This window comes from Mytilus californianus, unplaced genomic scaffold, assembly GCF_021869535.1.
Source record: "Mytilus californianus isolate M0D057914Y unplaced genomic scaffold, xbMytCali1.0.p SCAF_7, whole genome shotgun sequence".
Lineage (NCBI taxonomy): Eukaryota > Metazoa > Mollusca > Bivalvia > Mytilida > Mytilidae > Mytilus > Mytilus californianus.
The window spans coordinates 116,433,610-116,449,478 of record NW_026262723.1 but is presented as its reverse complement, the minus strand read 5'-3'; the positions used below and the strand labels follow the sequence as shown (position 1 = coordinate 116,449,478).

Genomic DNA, 15,869 nt, shown 5'->3' with positions numbered 1-15,869 from the left:
CAGCGCAACACAACCCAAACGTCATGACCCGAAATTGAAATAAACCCCTTCTCGTTGCAAAGGCTGTTGTGTTTGTCATATTCGGCCAGCTCCACCATCTAATATCCTGAACAACAGTCCAGAGTACTATACCATTTATTTCCCGCTAAATGGTCTAACGAATCGTCAATCCTCGGTAAAGGATACGCGTCTTTATTAAGGGTCACACTGTTTAAGCGTCTATAATCTACGCAAAAGCGATAACTGTCGTCCTTTTTCTTTACTAAAACTTTTCCTGCCGCCCAGGGACTGTGGGAGGGTTCAATAATCCCTTTTTGTAACATTTTGTCAAGGTTGTCATTCACTACCTTGGTCAAATGATAAGGTGTTCGACGAGGCGGTTCTTTAAATGGCCTTGCGTTTCCCGTATTGATTTCGTGTTTTACAAGATTCGTCCTTCCCAAGTCAACATCAGAAGAGGCAAACAAGTCCTGATTTTCTATTACCAAAGATCTGACTTTTTGTTTGTCTTTCGAAGTCAATTCGTCTGATGTCCTGTCCAAAAGATCTTGTAGATCTGATCTAAGTCCGTCACGTTTCTGTTCATTTGAACAAATATTTCCGTCTAGTACTTGGTCAACCGCAGACATTTGGGCTATAGTAGTACCAGGATAGATTGTCTTAGGATCTAGTTCTGTGTTCATTAATCTAACAGGGACTTTTTCGCCAGACCTTACCAACGTTCTAGCAGTCAAAATATAGTCTTTTCCTGCATGATCATTTGCTTCTAACAAAGCATTGTCAGCAGGTAATTTTTGATCTTCTGCTAAGCAAACCGTGCCATTAATGACAATTTCTGACCTTGGCGGTATGACAACCGCTTCTGAAGCAACCACTCGGTAACAGCCTATTGATCCCTGAAAACACAATTCTACCTTAAAATCCCCAATACAAAAGAGCCCATTTTTAACATCAATTAAACAATTGTGTCGTTTCATGAAGTCCAAACCAAGTATACCATCAACTTGCAGATCAGCCACAACAGATTCAGATTGCAACATATTTGGACCGAAATGCAGATTGAAACTGCCTTTTCCACGAAGCTCTAACTTATTGCCACACACTGACGTAACAGTTGTCTTAACTTCGTTTAGATAGGATTTATCTAATGAAGTCAACTTATCGTATAACTTAAAAGATACTAATGTCAAAGTTGCTTCTGTATCAACCACAAACTTAGCTTCAATGTCTCCTATATTTAGTTCAACAAACATACCAGCATCTTCCGATGCTGTTGTAACCGCACCTTCATTTGTCTTACGGTTATGTTATTTCCCAGTTTTCATTAATGTTTTAACAGACCCATCCCCCTTACTTCCTTTCCTTTTCTACATAAGAAAATGCCTGTAACAAGTCAGGAATATGACAGTTGTTATCCATTCGTTTGATGTGTTTGTTTTTTGATTTTGCCATTTGATTGGGGACTTTCCTTTTTGAATTTTCCTCGGAGTTCAGTATTTTTGTGATTTTACTTTTTCCTTTATAATTGTTCTGATTTCTTCGGGGTAGGCGACAGTTCCTTGCTAAATGATCAATTCTTATTTGTCCTCTTACTTTGAGTATATCTTGTCTTATTATAAGAAGACCCCTCATTTGTACCAATAGTTTTTAATTTTGCCATTTCAGTCGTAAGAGTACTTAGACTTTTCTCCATTGTTTGCATCCATGATGCAATGTCTTTCGTTGGCGAGTTACTATTTGTAATCTTTTCTTCCCTATCTAACTCGTCATCGTTCATAGTTTGCCGGAAATAACCTCGTCCCTCTCTTACTTTATTTTCAGCTTTATTGTACGCCTCTAGTTCAACGGCAAGTCTCACGGCATCATTTAAACCTTTCGGTCGCGATTGTTTTATTCTAAGTCACATTTCCGAATCAACGAGCGCGTCAATAAACTGCTCTTTCCCGAGAGTTTTGCGTCATCCAATGGGGCAGTAGGATATGCCAAGTTGGACAATCTCCGAATTGACTGGCCTAATTCGGGAAGTGATTCGCTGGCTTTTTGACGTCTTTCTTTAAACTGAACTCTGTATAACTCAGTTTGACTAGACGGCGCGAATCGCTCTTCAAGTGCACTGACTAAATCGGAAAACTTTTGTCTTTTCTCACTTGGTAAATCTCCAAGTACAGCCTGTGCTTGTCCCATTAACGATACCGCCAAGTATAATCCTTTTCGATTTTCAGACCAATTATTTATAAGTGCACACATTTCAAAATGGGACAAATAGCCTATCCATGGTGTTCTACCGTCATATTTACATGGTTTAATTTTTACACCAGAATTATCTGTGTTATCAGTATGTCGGTACATTGATTTGTCAGTTTTGTCCTTTTCCCTAACATAACTATTATCTAAAGGTAACGGCAAAGTATCCCCTTCTTCTAAATCAATGTGGGAAAATTTAACAGTTTTGTGCGTATTCGGGTTGGTGAATGTTGGTAAATCACTTTTTTTATTATCTCCCTTTCTTGACAATGAGGACCCTCTTGATCCCAGACCCGAACCATTTCTTGTTACAAAAATATCTTTTGGACGAACACCTTGATCTTTTGGTGTTGACGAAACAAAACTATTTCTATACATTGTTCCTTCTTCCATATCTTGTATTTGTTTTGTGTACTCGTCGATTGTATCATCAAAATACATGTTTGTACTTAAATTTGCAATCTAACCAAGCATACACAATATAATAAATGTCAACACAATGTCATCAATGTATAATGTAATAAATGTCAATCAAAGTATTGCCTGTACCTATATCGATCGTTAATCCCTAATGTAAATAATATACGCAACTAAACCGTGGGAAATGTAAAACGTGAACAGGACAATTTTGATATATAATTTACGATTATGATCTGTGCAAAAGTGAACAGTTTAAACAATTAAATTCTTACAAGACAGTTTGGATATAAGTTTATAAGATGTTTAATTTAGATATTATCTTTCACTATGGATTTAAAAAATGAACAATTTGGATCCCACCGCTGCCACCAAATTATGTAACGTGTACACGGGGTAAGCGTGTCTATTTCTATTTAAGAATGAGTTCGTTACCAGTTTGATACTGGATCCAAAATGTTCTATTTACAAACCATATAACAAATAATCGTTATTCATAGATTAACGTCAATGAACTAAAATATATACAACTGCTCTTTGCGTTCTCTAATATTCTATCTATAACTAGTCTACTTTAATTATATACAACTGGTACAAATTTGAACTCTTAAAAATTTGTCCTGGGTCAGGAACAAACTTGTCCTTCTGGTACAATTATGTACCCTACAAGTTTACACACTTGTCCTTGTCCTCTTGGTACTATTATATACCTTACAAGTTGGTCACACAGACTCACACTTGTCCTATACGATACAACAATACGGTTCAGTTTGTAAGCTCCACCTAGTACAAGTCCGTATTGCTAACAGGCACCAACCTGTTCTTTATTACACTTAAGTAATAATATCTATTATAAGAGACAACGATCTCAAATATCAACGTACCGTAACTTCAGGTCTTCGTCTTCTAAACGTATGACAATCGACCCTGAGCAAGGAATCTCTCCTGCTTATATACCCCAATGGTAACTGTACCATTCGTGAAGGAGGGGTGTTCTACCAAAGTGCCTCCTTACTCGTATTACAGTTTCCTTTGGAACACCCCTTCACATTCGACCTGACCCAAGGTTTACCCGGGAGACATCTGATTCTTTTCTATGTTTAATAAAGTATTATAAAAATGTATAAAATAAGACTTCTGCAAACTGTAACTAAGGTAAACTATCTAACCTTAGATACAAAATCATCACACTTGTTTCTCAGATATAAAGTGCCTAATCTGCTTTCAACGGTCACTTCTAATAATAAAAACTGCCTCTTCACGTATGACCCAATTAGAAAATGTCAAATCCAACACTGCTTAACTTGATTAAAAGAGAGGTGGAAGATAACAATTGGACTTTCATAAGACAAACTGAAAACGCCTGACCAAAAGACGAAAAAAGACAAACAACAGTCTACAAAGCACAACATAGAAAAGTAAAGACAAAGCAACACGAACCCCATAGAAAAATAAGGGGTGATTTCTGGTGCTTTGGAAGGGTAAACAGATACTTCTCCACATGTGGCAGCCATCGTGTTGCTCATGTAAGGACATATTTGGCAATAAGTCCCATTCGGTGTAGTAACATCGGAGGGAAAGAGAACGTGATTTTGGGTATAATACACAACATAACTGGCACAGATTCTGAATGTTCAGTTCCCTAAATGCCTACATGGATTGCTTATGTACAAACATAATAATAAGAAGATGTGGTAAAAGTAATAGTTATACACTGAGGGATAGGTGTGTCTGGATAAGAAACCCCGACGGCCGGAGGTCGGAGGCGTTTCTTATCCAGAAACGCCGTATCTCGAAGTGTATAACTAACTTACACCCGATACTAAATAATTTAATTTGTTTACATTGAATATCAAATGAAATAGAACGGATAGCATTTTGATTGACAATATCAAACCATAACTAATAAGAAAAGGCATATTTTTTAAGATGAAACCCCACTAGTAACCTTACTTTGACGATCTTCATTCAAACTTTGACAAGTGAGTAGATTTTACAAATTTCAATATTTTTTAGACGAGGGCTGATATATGTTTCATTGGCAATCATGCCTCGTCTTCTTTTTGTCTATCTTCGGTGAATAGTTATCTCAGTTTAAATCATGTCACGCCTTTTGATTTTCTGTTTCTATTGGACATTAAATTTGTCTCCTTATTTAGGGAATTTGCGACTGTTTAATCTGATCGTCTGAATTCGAAGTCTTTGGAGTGTTGAATTTTAAGCAAAATGATACAAACGAAAGCACTACTTTCAAATATATTTATTATATTCTAATTTTTTGTGATTTTGAGATTCTAAGGGGACGACCATTTTTTTGGGAGGGGGTTTGGGGAGGGGGGTGTGTTTCGAAAATGAATAAACTGAATGAATTAATCTTGCTCAAGACAGGATGAAAATGAATATTCTGTTACAAAAAAATGCAGGATGTAGAAATAATTATAAAAAAGAAGATGTGGTATGATCGATCGCCAATGAGACAACTCTCCACAAGAGACCAAATGACACAGAAATTAACAGCTATAGGTCACCGTACGGCCTTCAACAATGAGCAAAGCCCATACCGCATAGTCAGCTATAAAAGGCCCCGAAATCAATCACAAATGTAAAACAATTCAATAGAGAAAACTAACTGCCTAATTAATGTACAAAACAATGTACGGAAAACAAATATGTAACACAGCAACAAACGACAACCACTGAATTACAGGCTCCCGACTTGGGACAGGCACATACATACAGAATGTGGCGGGGTTAAACATGTAAGCGGGATCCCAACCCTCCCCTAACCTGGGACAGTGGTGTAACAGTACAACATAAGAATGAACTATAAAAATCAGTTGAAAAAACTTATCAGATGGATACAAATAGAAATACAAATAGAAATAACACGTGGACGTGACCGGGTACTTGTACAGTGGAGATCACTTCTAACCTCGCATCAAATCTCTCAGAATCAGTCAGGAGAACTGTTCTAGGACAGTATGTAGAACTGTCATCCTGACACCTTTTAGACAGTTCTAGCTAGAACAGTTCTAACCTAAAACTGATTTGGTCATTTCTACCTAGAACTGATTTAGACAGTTCTACCTAGAACTGATCCTGACAGTTCTACCCTAGAACAGTTTCAGACAGTTCTACCTAGAACTGACTAAATCTTTGGTCAGTTCTACGACTAGAACAGTTCTACGGCTAGAACAGTTCTACAACTAGAACAGTTCTACGATTAGAACTGATTTGGTCAGTTCTACGGCTAGAATTGATTTAGTCAGTTCTATCCATAGAACAGTTTTAAGAACTCTTTGTCTTAAATATAAATAAGTCAAAAGAATATATTATATATTAAAAAAATTCTCATTTTGCGTGTGGCTTTATCAACGATAATAATAACATTGAATGATGACGTCATTTAGAACTGTTCTACAATCCTGACAGGTTTGGTCAGTTCTACGGCTAGAACAGTTCTGCTGACAGTTAGAACTGATTTGGTCAGTTCTGCTGACAGTTCTACGACTAGAACTATTTTGGACAGTTCTACCTAGAACAGTTTTAGACAGTTCTACCCTAGAACTGATCCTGACAGTTCTACCTAGAACTGATTTGATCAGTTCTACCTAGAACTGATTCTGACAGTTCTACTTAGAACAGTTCTAGGGTATAACTGTTCTAGGTAGAACTGTTCTAGGACAGTTTAGAACAGTTCTATGACATATTATTCTGACAGTTCTAATGAGAGGTTAGAAGTGATCTCTACTGTACATCCTTACAACAAAAAGACACTAAGCATGCGTAGCAACAGATGAAAATGAATTTTCGATCCGCCAAAAACCTCGTCCCCCTACCCGAATATCAAATGGTTGTCCCCTCACCATCTTATATATGTTTAAATTTAAAAAAAATATTTTTAGATTTGGTTGTTCTTTTTAAACTTGTATATGTACTTTTCAGCAGCGAATTATGACCAGTCTTACTGTGATGGTTCTTTTAAACTAGACAATGTAATTGTACTTTTCATCAGCGAATTATGACCACTCTGACTGTGATTGTACTTTTGAACCTTGTAATTATACGTTTCATCTGCGAATTATGACCACTCTGACTGTGATTGTACTTTTTAACCTTGTATTGTACGTTTCATCTGCGAATTATGACCACTCTGACTGTGATTTTTCTTTTTAACCATGTAATTGTACATTTCAGCCACGAATTATGACCATTCTGATTGTGATTGTTTTGGTTGCGCTATTTTAAGTCATGGTATTGAAGGACGGATTTATGCAACAGATGGGATGCTGTCTTTAGATGTATTAACTGGTCCATTTAGAGGAGATAGGTGCTCCTCTTTAGTTGGAAAACCGAAATTATTCTTCGTTCAAGTATGTATTTATAATTCACAGTTAGAAAAAACAAACTCGATTAATGATACCAGGCTTAACATTTTGTACGCCATACGCGTTTTGTCTTCGTAGGACGCGTCAGCTAGAAAGAAACAGATTGTACGAAGTACAATTAGTTTCATACTTCAAAACACTAAAAGAAAAATTACCTTTTTCATTCAAAGTATTTCCCGAAGAGGTAAGACAGGAGTCGAGCAAGACTTGTGTTTTTGGTGTGTCAATGAAGCTGTTAAGTGTTAATTTCTAATTTGTATCAATCATTACGTAGCTTTAATTATAATCGAATAAATGCGATGCATCAGGGAATGAGAGTCGCGCACTTCTACCTTAAAGAATACTTATTGCAACATTATGAGAGAGTTGTAGATGATCTGTCGAACATGTCCACTTTTGTAAGTGGTAGTCTGAATATACTGCCATTCATCCCGGTCGGCATATTTTTAAAAACATTTCTTTAGAGTTTATTGTATATGTTTTTCCTCGTACTCGTATTTATGAAATACTTGCTATTGAATGCTAAGGAAAAAACCAATCAATCAATCAAATAGTCGATAGGCGTAATTCTTCTTTTTCACGTGTCAACCTCTCTCTGACATTTTCTAAGATAGAATCCATTAGAATGTTTATGTTTATTCATCACACCTGGGTAGTAGGTTTATTAGAGGTATTTCCATCATTGTCTTGTCGTCCATCGTCGGCGTCTTACGACGATATAAACTCAAATAAAAATCCTCCCCACTTAAACCACAGGAGAAATTTGAAGCCACACATCGTTTGGTTTAAATTTGTTCTGTGGTTTAAGAGGGGAAGCTAGTTTATATGCTATATTTCAGATTATGATTTGTGAACAAACCTGGGTGCCGTTCCTTAAAAAAAGCATACAAGGAACACCGCTTTTTGTGGCTTTTATCTCAAAAACTAAAGCAGTCATACATTGGTATAAACGAGCAACTGGTCAAGATCTACATGGCTTGAAATTTACAGAAAAATAGAACAAAACATTTTGGAGTTATTGCTTCCATAATGTCATCAACGACGTAATTTTTTTTCTTCAACAGTCTTCTAAACAAATACTAAACAAATTTAAATCACACTTTATTTGAACGTTCCTTGAGATAACTTGCTTAAACATCGTGTCCCATGTTCTGATTCACTGAGAGACATAGCTGTTGTTACTAAATATATAACATTCGTCAAGCTGCATTTTCAAAAACTATTAAGATATAACTAAAATGTTTTCATGCCTAAATAGCGTTTCATAACTGTTTTTGTACTACAGCAGTTCGCCCGTGATACGCATAAATTCAGTGTCAAATCATGAGTCATGAATGACTAAAAGAATATATTTTCTTTATGTAATAAAACATAAGATTAATATGTGTAAAATGGCATATATATTTTAGTTAATAATGTGTTCAAGGCTTAGAAAACAAATTGTTCAAGCTGTTTATTTACAAAGTAACAAATTTTTAATTAATTCTTCAAGGTTTGACAATTCTCTATACATCAGAAATGTAATATCATTCGCTGAGATTAATAACACATTGTAGTTAACAGTGTCATAAATAAGTATCCTGCAACATAATACAATCTATAGTGATATTAAAGATAAGTTATTCACAGCATTATCAGTGTTACCGACAATAATCTGGCCGGTCAAAGACCGACAGGAAATTCATTAGTATAGCAAGAGTCAATGGATTATACAGGTTAATTTCCTAATGATATTTCAATACTGATTATCACATTGGCCATTCAGTCTACCTACCATTAAAGATGCCAAAGTGTACATAAAAAGCGAATTAAAATCTTGTATTCACTATATTAATGTAATTAAAATTCAAACATTAGGCATATGCACGTAGACTTGTGTTTATCATTGAAATTATAAGCAAATTGTAAACAAATTCTATCATTACATATTAATTAATATTGTAATTATTTCATTTGATCTCTGGGTAGTTATCGTCAAACTACGCCAATAAGAATTTCAAACATATTCTTGTTGGAAAAAATGTCCAGTGCATGGAATTTGCGGAAAGGGGGGTTATCATTTAAAGAAAAATATTAATGCCATACATATTAACACGGACCATTATAATAACCCCATCCGATACTAACATTTACCTATTTTTTGCTAAAAGGATTTGATCGTGTAGCATGAAGAAAAAAAAGAAAAAAACAAATCAAAAGACCTCTGCTTCCACCTGCCCTAGCCAATCAAAAGAGACCTCTGCATGCACCTGCCCTAGCCAATCAAAAGACCTCTGCAGGCACCTGCCCTACCCAATCAGAAAACCTCTGCATGCACCTGCCCTAGCCAATCAAGAGACCTCTGCATGCACCTGCCCTAGCCAATCAAAAGACCTCAACATGCACCTGCCATAGCCAATCAAAAGACATCTGCAGGCACCTGTCTTAGCCCAAATGTGGCTAACAGATAACTTTTGTCACAACATTAAAGTGTATTTTGTAATCCTTCCTGATGTATATAATTATTTTCTTGTATGCTTTACAATTTCTTGGACTAGACGACTTTTTAAAAACTGCATCGATGTTACAAATAGTTTTAATTGACCGTAGATAGTTGGCTTATCATTGAAAGATCCTGTTGTTACTGAGAAATAAAGGAACCTTGCATAGTTTTTTTTATACTCCAGTTGTGACGCAGAATTTTTAATTATGCTTAGACAGTTTGGCTTTTTTTTTAAAGCGCCGTTTTTGTTAAGCTTCATATGTTGAATACCTTTGGCTATTTCAGTTTTGACTCTCAGCACTGTTAATACAGTATAAGCCTTGTGTTTTCACGACCCGCCGTAGCGGAGGGGGCATTACGTTTTACCCTTGTCCGTCTGTACGTCTGTCCGTACATCCGTACGTCCCGAAACTGGTTTACGTTCTCTAACTTTTACCTTTCTAGAGTTATGCCCTTTACAAATGGAAAAATTGCTGAATTTTTTCGATTCCGTTCTTTAACTTAAGTTTGCCTCAACCAGATGTTATAAATCTTAAAATTCTTATACACAATGCTTATTACCACAAAACACAGATCAAGTTTGAATTTGGTTGGCGTCACGTTTACCGTTCTAGAGTTATACGGAAAGTGCCAGTAGAAGCTGATTTCCTGTTTGCATATTCAACTGTTCCAGGTGAGATGTTTATTTGTCAAATACACAATTATTCCACGTAGGATGTTTCGTTGTCAAATATCAATTGTTGATAATGAAAACTGTTCCAGGTAGGATGTTTCATTGTATTTTAACTGTTCCAAGTAGGACGTTTCATTGTCAAATACTCAACTGTTCAAGGTAAGAGGTTTCATTGTCAAATATCCAACTGTTCAAGGTAAGAGGTTTCATTGTCGAATATTCAATTGTTCAAGGTAAGAGGTTTCATTGTCAAATATTCAACTATTCAAGGTAAGAGGTTTCACTGTCAAATATTCAACTGTTCAAGGTAAGAGGTTTCATTGTCAAATATTCAACTGTTCAAGGTAAGAGGTTTCATTGTCAAATATTCAACTGTTCAAGGTAAAAGGTTTCATTGTCAGATATTCAACTGTTCAAGGTAAGCGATTTCATTGTCAAATATTCAACTGTTCAAGGTAGGAGGTTTCATTGTCAAATATTCAACTGTTCAAGGTAGGAGGTTTCATTGTCAAATATTCAACTGTTCAAGGTAGGAGGTTTCATTGTCAAATATTCAACTGTTCAAGGTAGGAGGTTTCAATGTCAAATATTCAACTGTTCAAGGTAAGCGGTTTCATTGTCAAATATTCAACTGTTCAAGGTAAGAGGTGTCATTGTCAAATATTCCACCTTTCTAGGTTTTTATACTCAACTGTGTCCGATAGGAGGTTTTATTGACAAGTCAATTCCATTAAGATTGCCATGGGTTCGACCGGTCATAATTAGGACATTCAATGCGATGCCTACCTTGCAGTACCAATCTCGTCCTGAGTATGCAGGCAATATTTGCCACTAGACGTTCATCAAACAACTACCAATCAATCATTGGCAAATGAATGAGATGCAGACAAATAGGAAATCCATTTCATGATTGAGAAGAATGAGAGGAGTCATTAACAGACGAAGAAATCATTGATTAGATCCAGCAGATATTTACCAAAACCATAACTAGAAATATAAATATGAAAGAACTACATGTATCTTAGACTCAGTTTATAAATATCATTACATAATATGACTAAGATCATCTGAACCACAAAATAGCTATCTTTATACCTGTTTTCTCTGCACAAATAAAGCTTTTAACTAGAGAAGTTTTAGTAACAAACAGGACCTGCAGGATTTATAAAATTGAAATAGATTTTATGTTTAAGAAAATGGGTACGTTAATGTTTTTTGACATTTTGAGTTTTAATCATACAGCACAAGAGTATCTCTCAACAGCATTGAGGGGGAGACAATCGCTTTAGCAATTTAGATAATTCTTAATTTTATTTTAAGTAGTATGTATACAAAATAATATCATGCCAGTTTGTTTACACGTTTAACTGGTGTATAGAAGTTTGGTCATCCGGCAGTAAACCAGTCATACTTTGTCATCGGTTTTGGCTGCAGGATATATAAACACACTACGTCCGACCGGTCGTAATGGGGACATTAAATACGATGCCTAGTGCAGTCAGAGTCGCATATTTATCACTCTGCACATTTAAAAACCATTGCTACAACTCTCTGAGGGGTCCACATGTGCCCTGTTACAGGGCAAAACGTCTACTATAAACCAACACGCCTTCATTTCCTATTGACAGTCTTTACTTCCTGCCCTTCATCTCGATCGACTATATCTCAATCTACATAACCGATCACAGATATCGAGCTTATGATTTAGTATGCCGGACATTCATTTCGTCTACACAGAACTAACAAGTTGCCTAGATCCAAAACAGCTGAAAAATCAATCAAAGAAAGAGCTAGCAAACGTTGAAGAAAAATTACAATAATTTAGGTTCAGGCAAATAACTTAGCTCTATGGTATCAAAAGACAAAAATAGGAGCATGTTAAACAATACTATATACTAGTATACTACATTACCAAGGATTGTATACAATGACGCTCAAACTGTGGCTGATATAGTAATCACGCTTTCTTATAATCTGCAATAGGGTTCTGAATTGATTTTATACAGGAAAGTAATAGAAAATGACCTTGAATCTTATCACCTATATTTGAAATCCCCTATTAATAAGAGATATGAATAAAGCATAACGGAAACTGTGATAGACGCCAATGAGACAACAACCCAACGACATAAATAGACAAAGAACAGTCTTCAACAATTGACAGGCGAATAAACAATATATAATGCTCTATATCATGCACCTTAAGTCGAATAAGTAATGAATAATTTAAACAGAAACTATTAAAGATCCATCAAAAGCACATAATTCTCCAATAATAATGTACATAAAGAGTTGACAAAACAACCACTGACAAGTTACACGACTTGGTACATGAGCATGAGTTCATAGCGAGGTTAGATAAGTATTTTGGTATGGATGTTAACTTAAACATAAATAGAATTCTCTCTTTGTTTTCAGGCCACTATTCTTGGAGAAATAATCAAGACGGTTCATGGTTTATACAAGCACTGTGCATTGTCATAGAGAACTACGGGACTAAAACGGAACTAGTTCACATGCTTACTCAAGTCAATAGGATTGTTGCTTACGAATTTGAATCTTGTAAGGACGAAGAGTTCACTGATAAAATGAAAATGATGCCTTGTATTGTTTCCATGGTAACAAGATATGTATACTTCCGGCCTAAAAAACCGGATATCCGGGACTAATACACGTAATATGCATTTGACCATCTACATAATCATGTACGTTTTAACATAATGTAATGAAAGAGTGCTTGTCTTTTTATAACAATGTGAAATAAAAATCGGTGCCACTTTTATATTTTAAATTCTTGTTGTTTATTCAGTTTCTTAGTTGAAAATATATTTTGTGATAATATCAAAAGTGAGACAAACTTCAAATGAATCTAAACTAGTTTGTTTGGTGATAGAAATAACAACCTTATTATATTTGCATGAGGAAGATTCATTCCTTAATATAAAATAATTTCAAAAATTTTGTAACAGTAAATTTTAATAATACAATATCGTATTTCATGCCAGTACCGAAGTACAACTGGATATTGGGCTGGTAATACCCTCGGTACTTGATTCCTTGCCCGGATTACTTGCCATACCTACAGTCCACCAGCAGAGGTATCTTTGATTTCTTGCCCGGATTACTTGCTATACTTACAGTCCACCAGCAGAGGTATCTTTGATTCTTTGCCCGGATTACTTGCTATACTTACAGTCCACCAGCAGAGGTATCTTTGATTCGTTGCCCGGATTACTTGCTATACTTACAGTCCACCAGCAGAGGTATCTTTGATTCGTTGCCCGGATTACTTGCCATACCTACAGTCCACCAGCAGAGGTATCTTTGATTCCTTGCCCGGATTACTTGCTATACTAACAGTCCACCAACAGATGTATCTTTGATAAGGTATTTTTGATTCCTTGCCCGGATGACTTGCTATACTAACAGTCCACCAGCAGAGGTATCTTTGATTAAGTATCTTTGATTCCTTGCCCGGATTACTTGCTATACTTACAGTCCACCAGCAGAGGTATCTTTGATTCCTTGCCCGGATTACTTGCTATACTTACAGTCCACCAGCAGAGGTATCTTTGAATCCTTGCCCGTATTACTTGCTATACTTACAGTCCACCAGCAGAGGAATCTTTGATTCCTTGCCCGGATTACTTGCCATACCTACAGTCCACCAGCAGAGGTATTTTTGATTCCTTGCCCTGATTCCTTGCTATACTTACAGTCCACCAGTAGCGGTATCTCTGATTCCTTGCCCGGATTACTTGCTATACTTACAGTCCACCAGCAGAGGTATCTGTGATTTCTTGCCTGGATTCCAGTCCACCAGCAGAGGTATCTTTGATTACTTGCCCGGATTCCTTGCTATACTTACAGTCCACCAGCAGAGATATCTTTGATTCCTTGCCCGGATTCCAGTCTACCAGCAGAGGTATTGTTGATTCCTTGCCCTGATTTCTTGCTATACTTACAGTCCATCAGCAGAGTTATCTTTGATTCCTTTCTCGGATTACTTGCTATACTTACAGTCCACCAGCAGAAGTATACTTGATTCCTTGCCCGGATTACTTGCTATAGTTACAGTCCACCAGCAGAGGTATCTTTGATTCCTTGCCCGGATTACTTGCTATACTTACAGTCCACCAACAGATGTATCTTTGATAAGGTATCTTTGATTCCTTGCCCGGATTACTTGCCATACCTACAGTCCACCAGCAGAGGTATCTTTGATTCCTTGCCCGGATTCCTTGCTATACTTACAGTCCATCAGCAGAGGTATCTTTGATTCCTTGCCCGGATTACTTGCTATACTAACAGTCCACCAGCAGAGGTATCTTTGATTCCTTGCCCGGATTACTTGCTATACTAACAGTCCACCAGCAGAGGTATCTTTGATTCCTTGCCCGGAGTACTTGCTATACTTTTTGTCTTTTTGGTTTATAAACTCTTCAATGTTTAAATAGGTTTTGGATTTTCAAATATTTTGGCCTGGAACGTCGCTGTAGAGAAAGGTATAGTCGAAATGCTCATCTGGTGCTGTAGAAATTGGTACCTTTCATATTATTAGCATTAAAGCATTATTTCGTGATTAATTTATTACTACACGTTCTTTATATACTATTGTTTTTCTTTAAGACTGTGGAATAACATGATGACATCCGGTATTATTCTTAGATTCCACATTGTTTACTAAGTGTATCTGTTCATGAGTAAGAATATTTGAAGGAGATTAGCCGGATTTTGAACTTTTGATTGCCATTTTAACACATTTGTATACTTTCACATCAAACACTATTCAAGCTAGGTAATAAGGAAGAATGACTGAAATTATCACTTCCCATATTAAACAGATGCCATAACAACAACAAAAAAACGATACCAATGTCCGAATAAACGACAAGTTGTTATGAATCACCTTCATCAGACACAGAAAATACGTGGACAAACATGGAGGGTTGAGGGAAATAAAGCTTTCGTTTGTAATACATACAAGAGTGTAGTCGGTCAGTAAAAGAAGGAAGAGGAATATGAAAACAAATGATGCATGGTATATATGTTTGACAATTGATATATGACGATTAATGACAGAACCTTAAAAAACGAAAAAAGAATAAAAAACAAAAACAAAAACAAAAACAAAAACATGCTCCTTGGTCGGGTTATTGTCTCTTTGACACATTCCCCATTTCCATTCCATTATTTAAGATTGTACTAAACACTTCATACCAAGTACTGTACCAAGTCAGGAATATGACAGTTGTTTTCCATTCGTTTGATGTGTTTGAGCTTTTGATTTTACCATTTGTTAAAGGATTTTCCGTTTGAATTTTCCTTGGATTTCGGTATTTTTGTTAATTTACTTTTTCTTCATAGGAAACTAAAGAATGAAAATTTGAACGTTCTTTTAAAAATAAATTCTTGGGTAGCCAAAATTGAATATTATGGAGGAAAAATTGAAAGTCATTGATTAAAATAATCTTAAAGTCTGAGAAGCTATAATTGAAATCACTTCATTAAGTATGTATCACACATACAAAGGTTGTATGGTGATGTTTAGTTGATAAATGTAAATTGAAATTGCACTTAGCCTTTTCAGAGCACTCAAGATCATCCCCGGTTTTTGGTGTTATTCGTGTTGCTCGTTTTTAGCTCACCTGGCCCAAAGGGCCAA

At 36.0% G+C, this 15,869-nt stretch overlaps 1 protein-coding gene across 1 annotated transcript in view; it reads left to right on the top strand.

The window, feature by feature from the left end:
• LOC127708069 (caspase-3-like) overlaps window positions 1–12,986 on the top strand; it is an 85,278-nt gene extending 72,292 nt beyond the window's left edge. Inside the window, exon 5 of the mRNA XM_052212864.1 lies at window positions 12,623–12,986. Coding sequence (XP_052068824.1) covers window positions 12,623–12,873 — 251 coding nt within the window. The 3' untranslated portion in view covers window positions 12,874–12,986. The remainder of the gene's footprint in view (window positions 1–12,622) is intronic.
• Window positions 12,987–15,869: the final 2,883 nt, after the last annotated feature.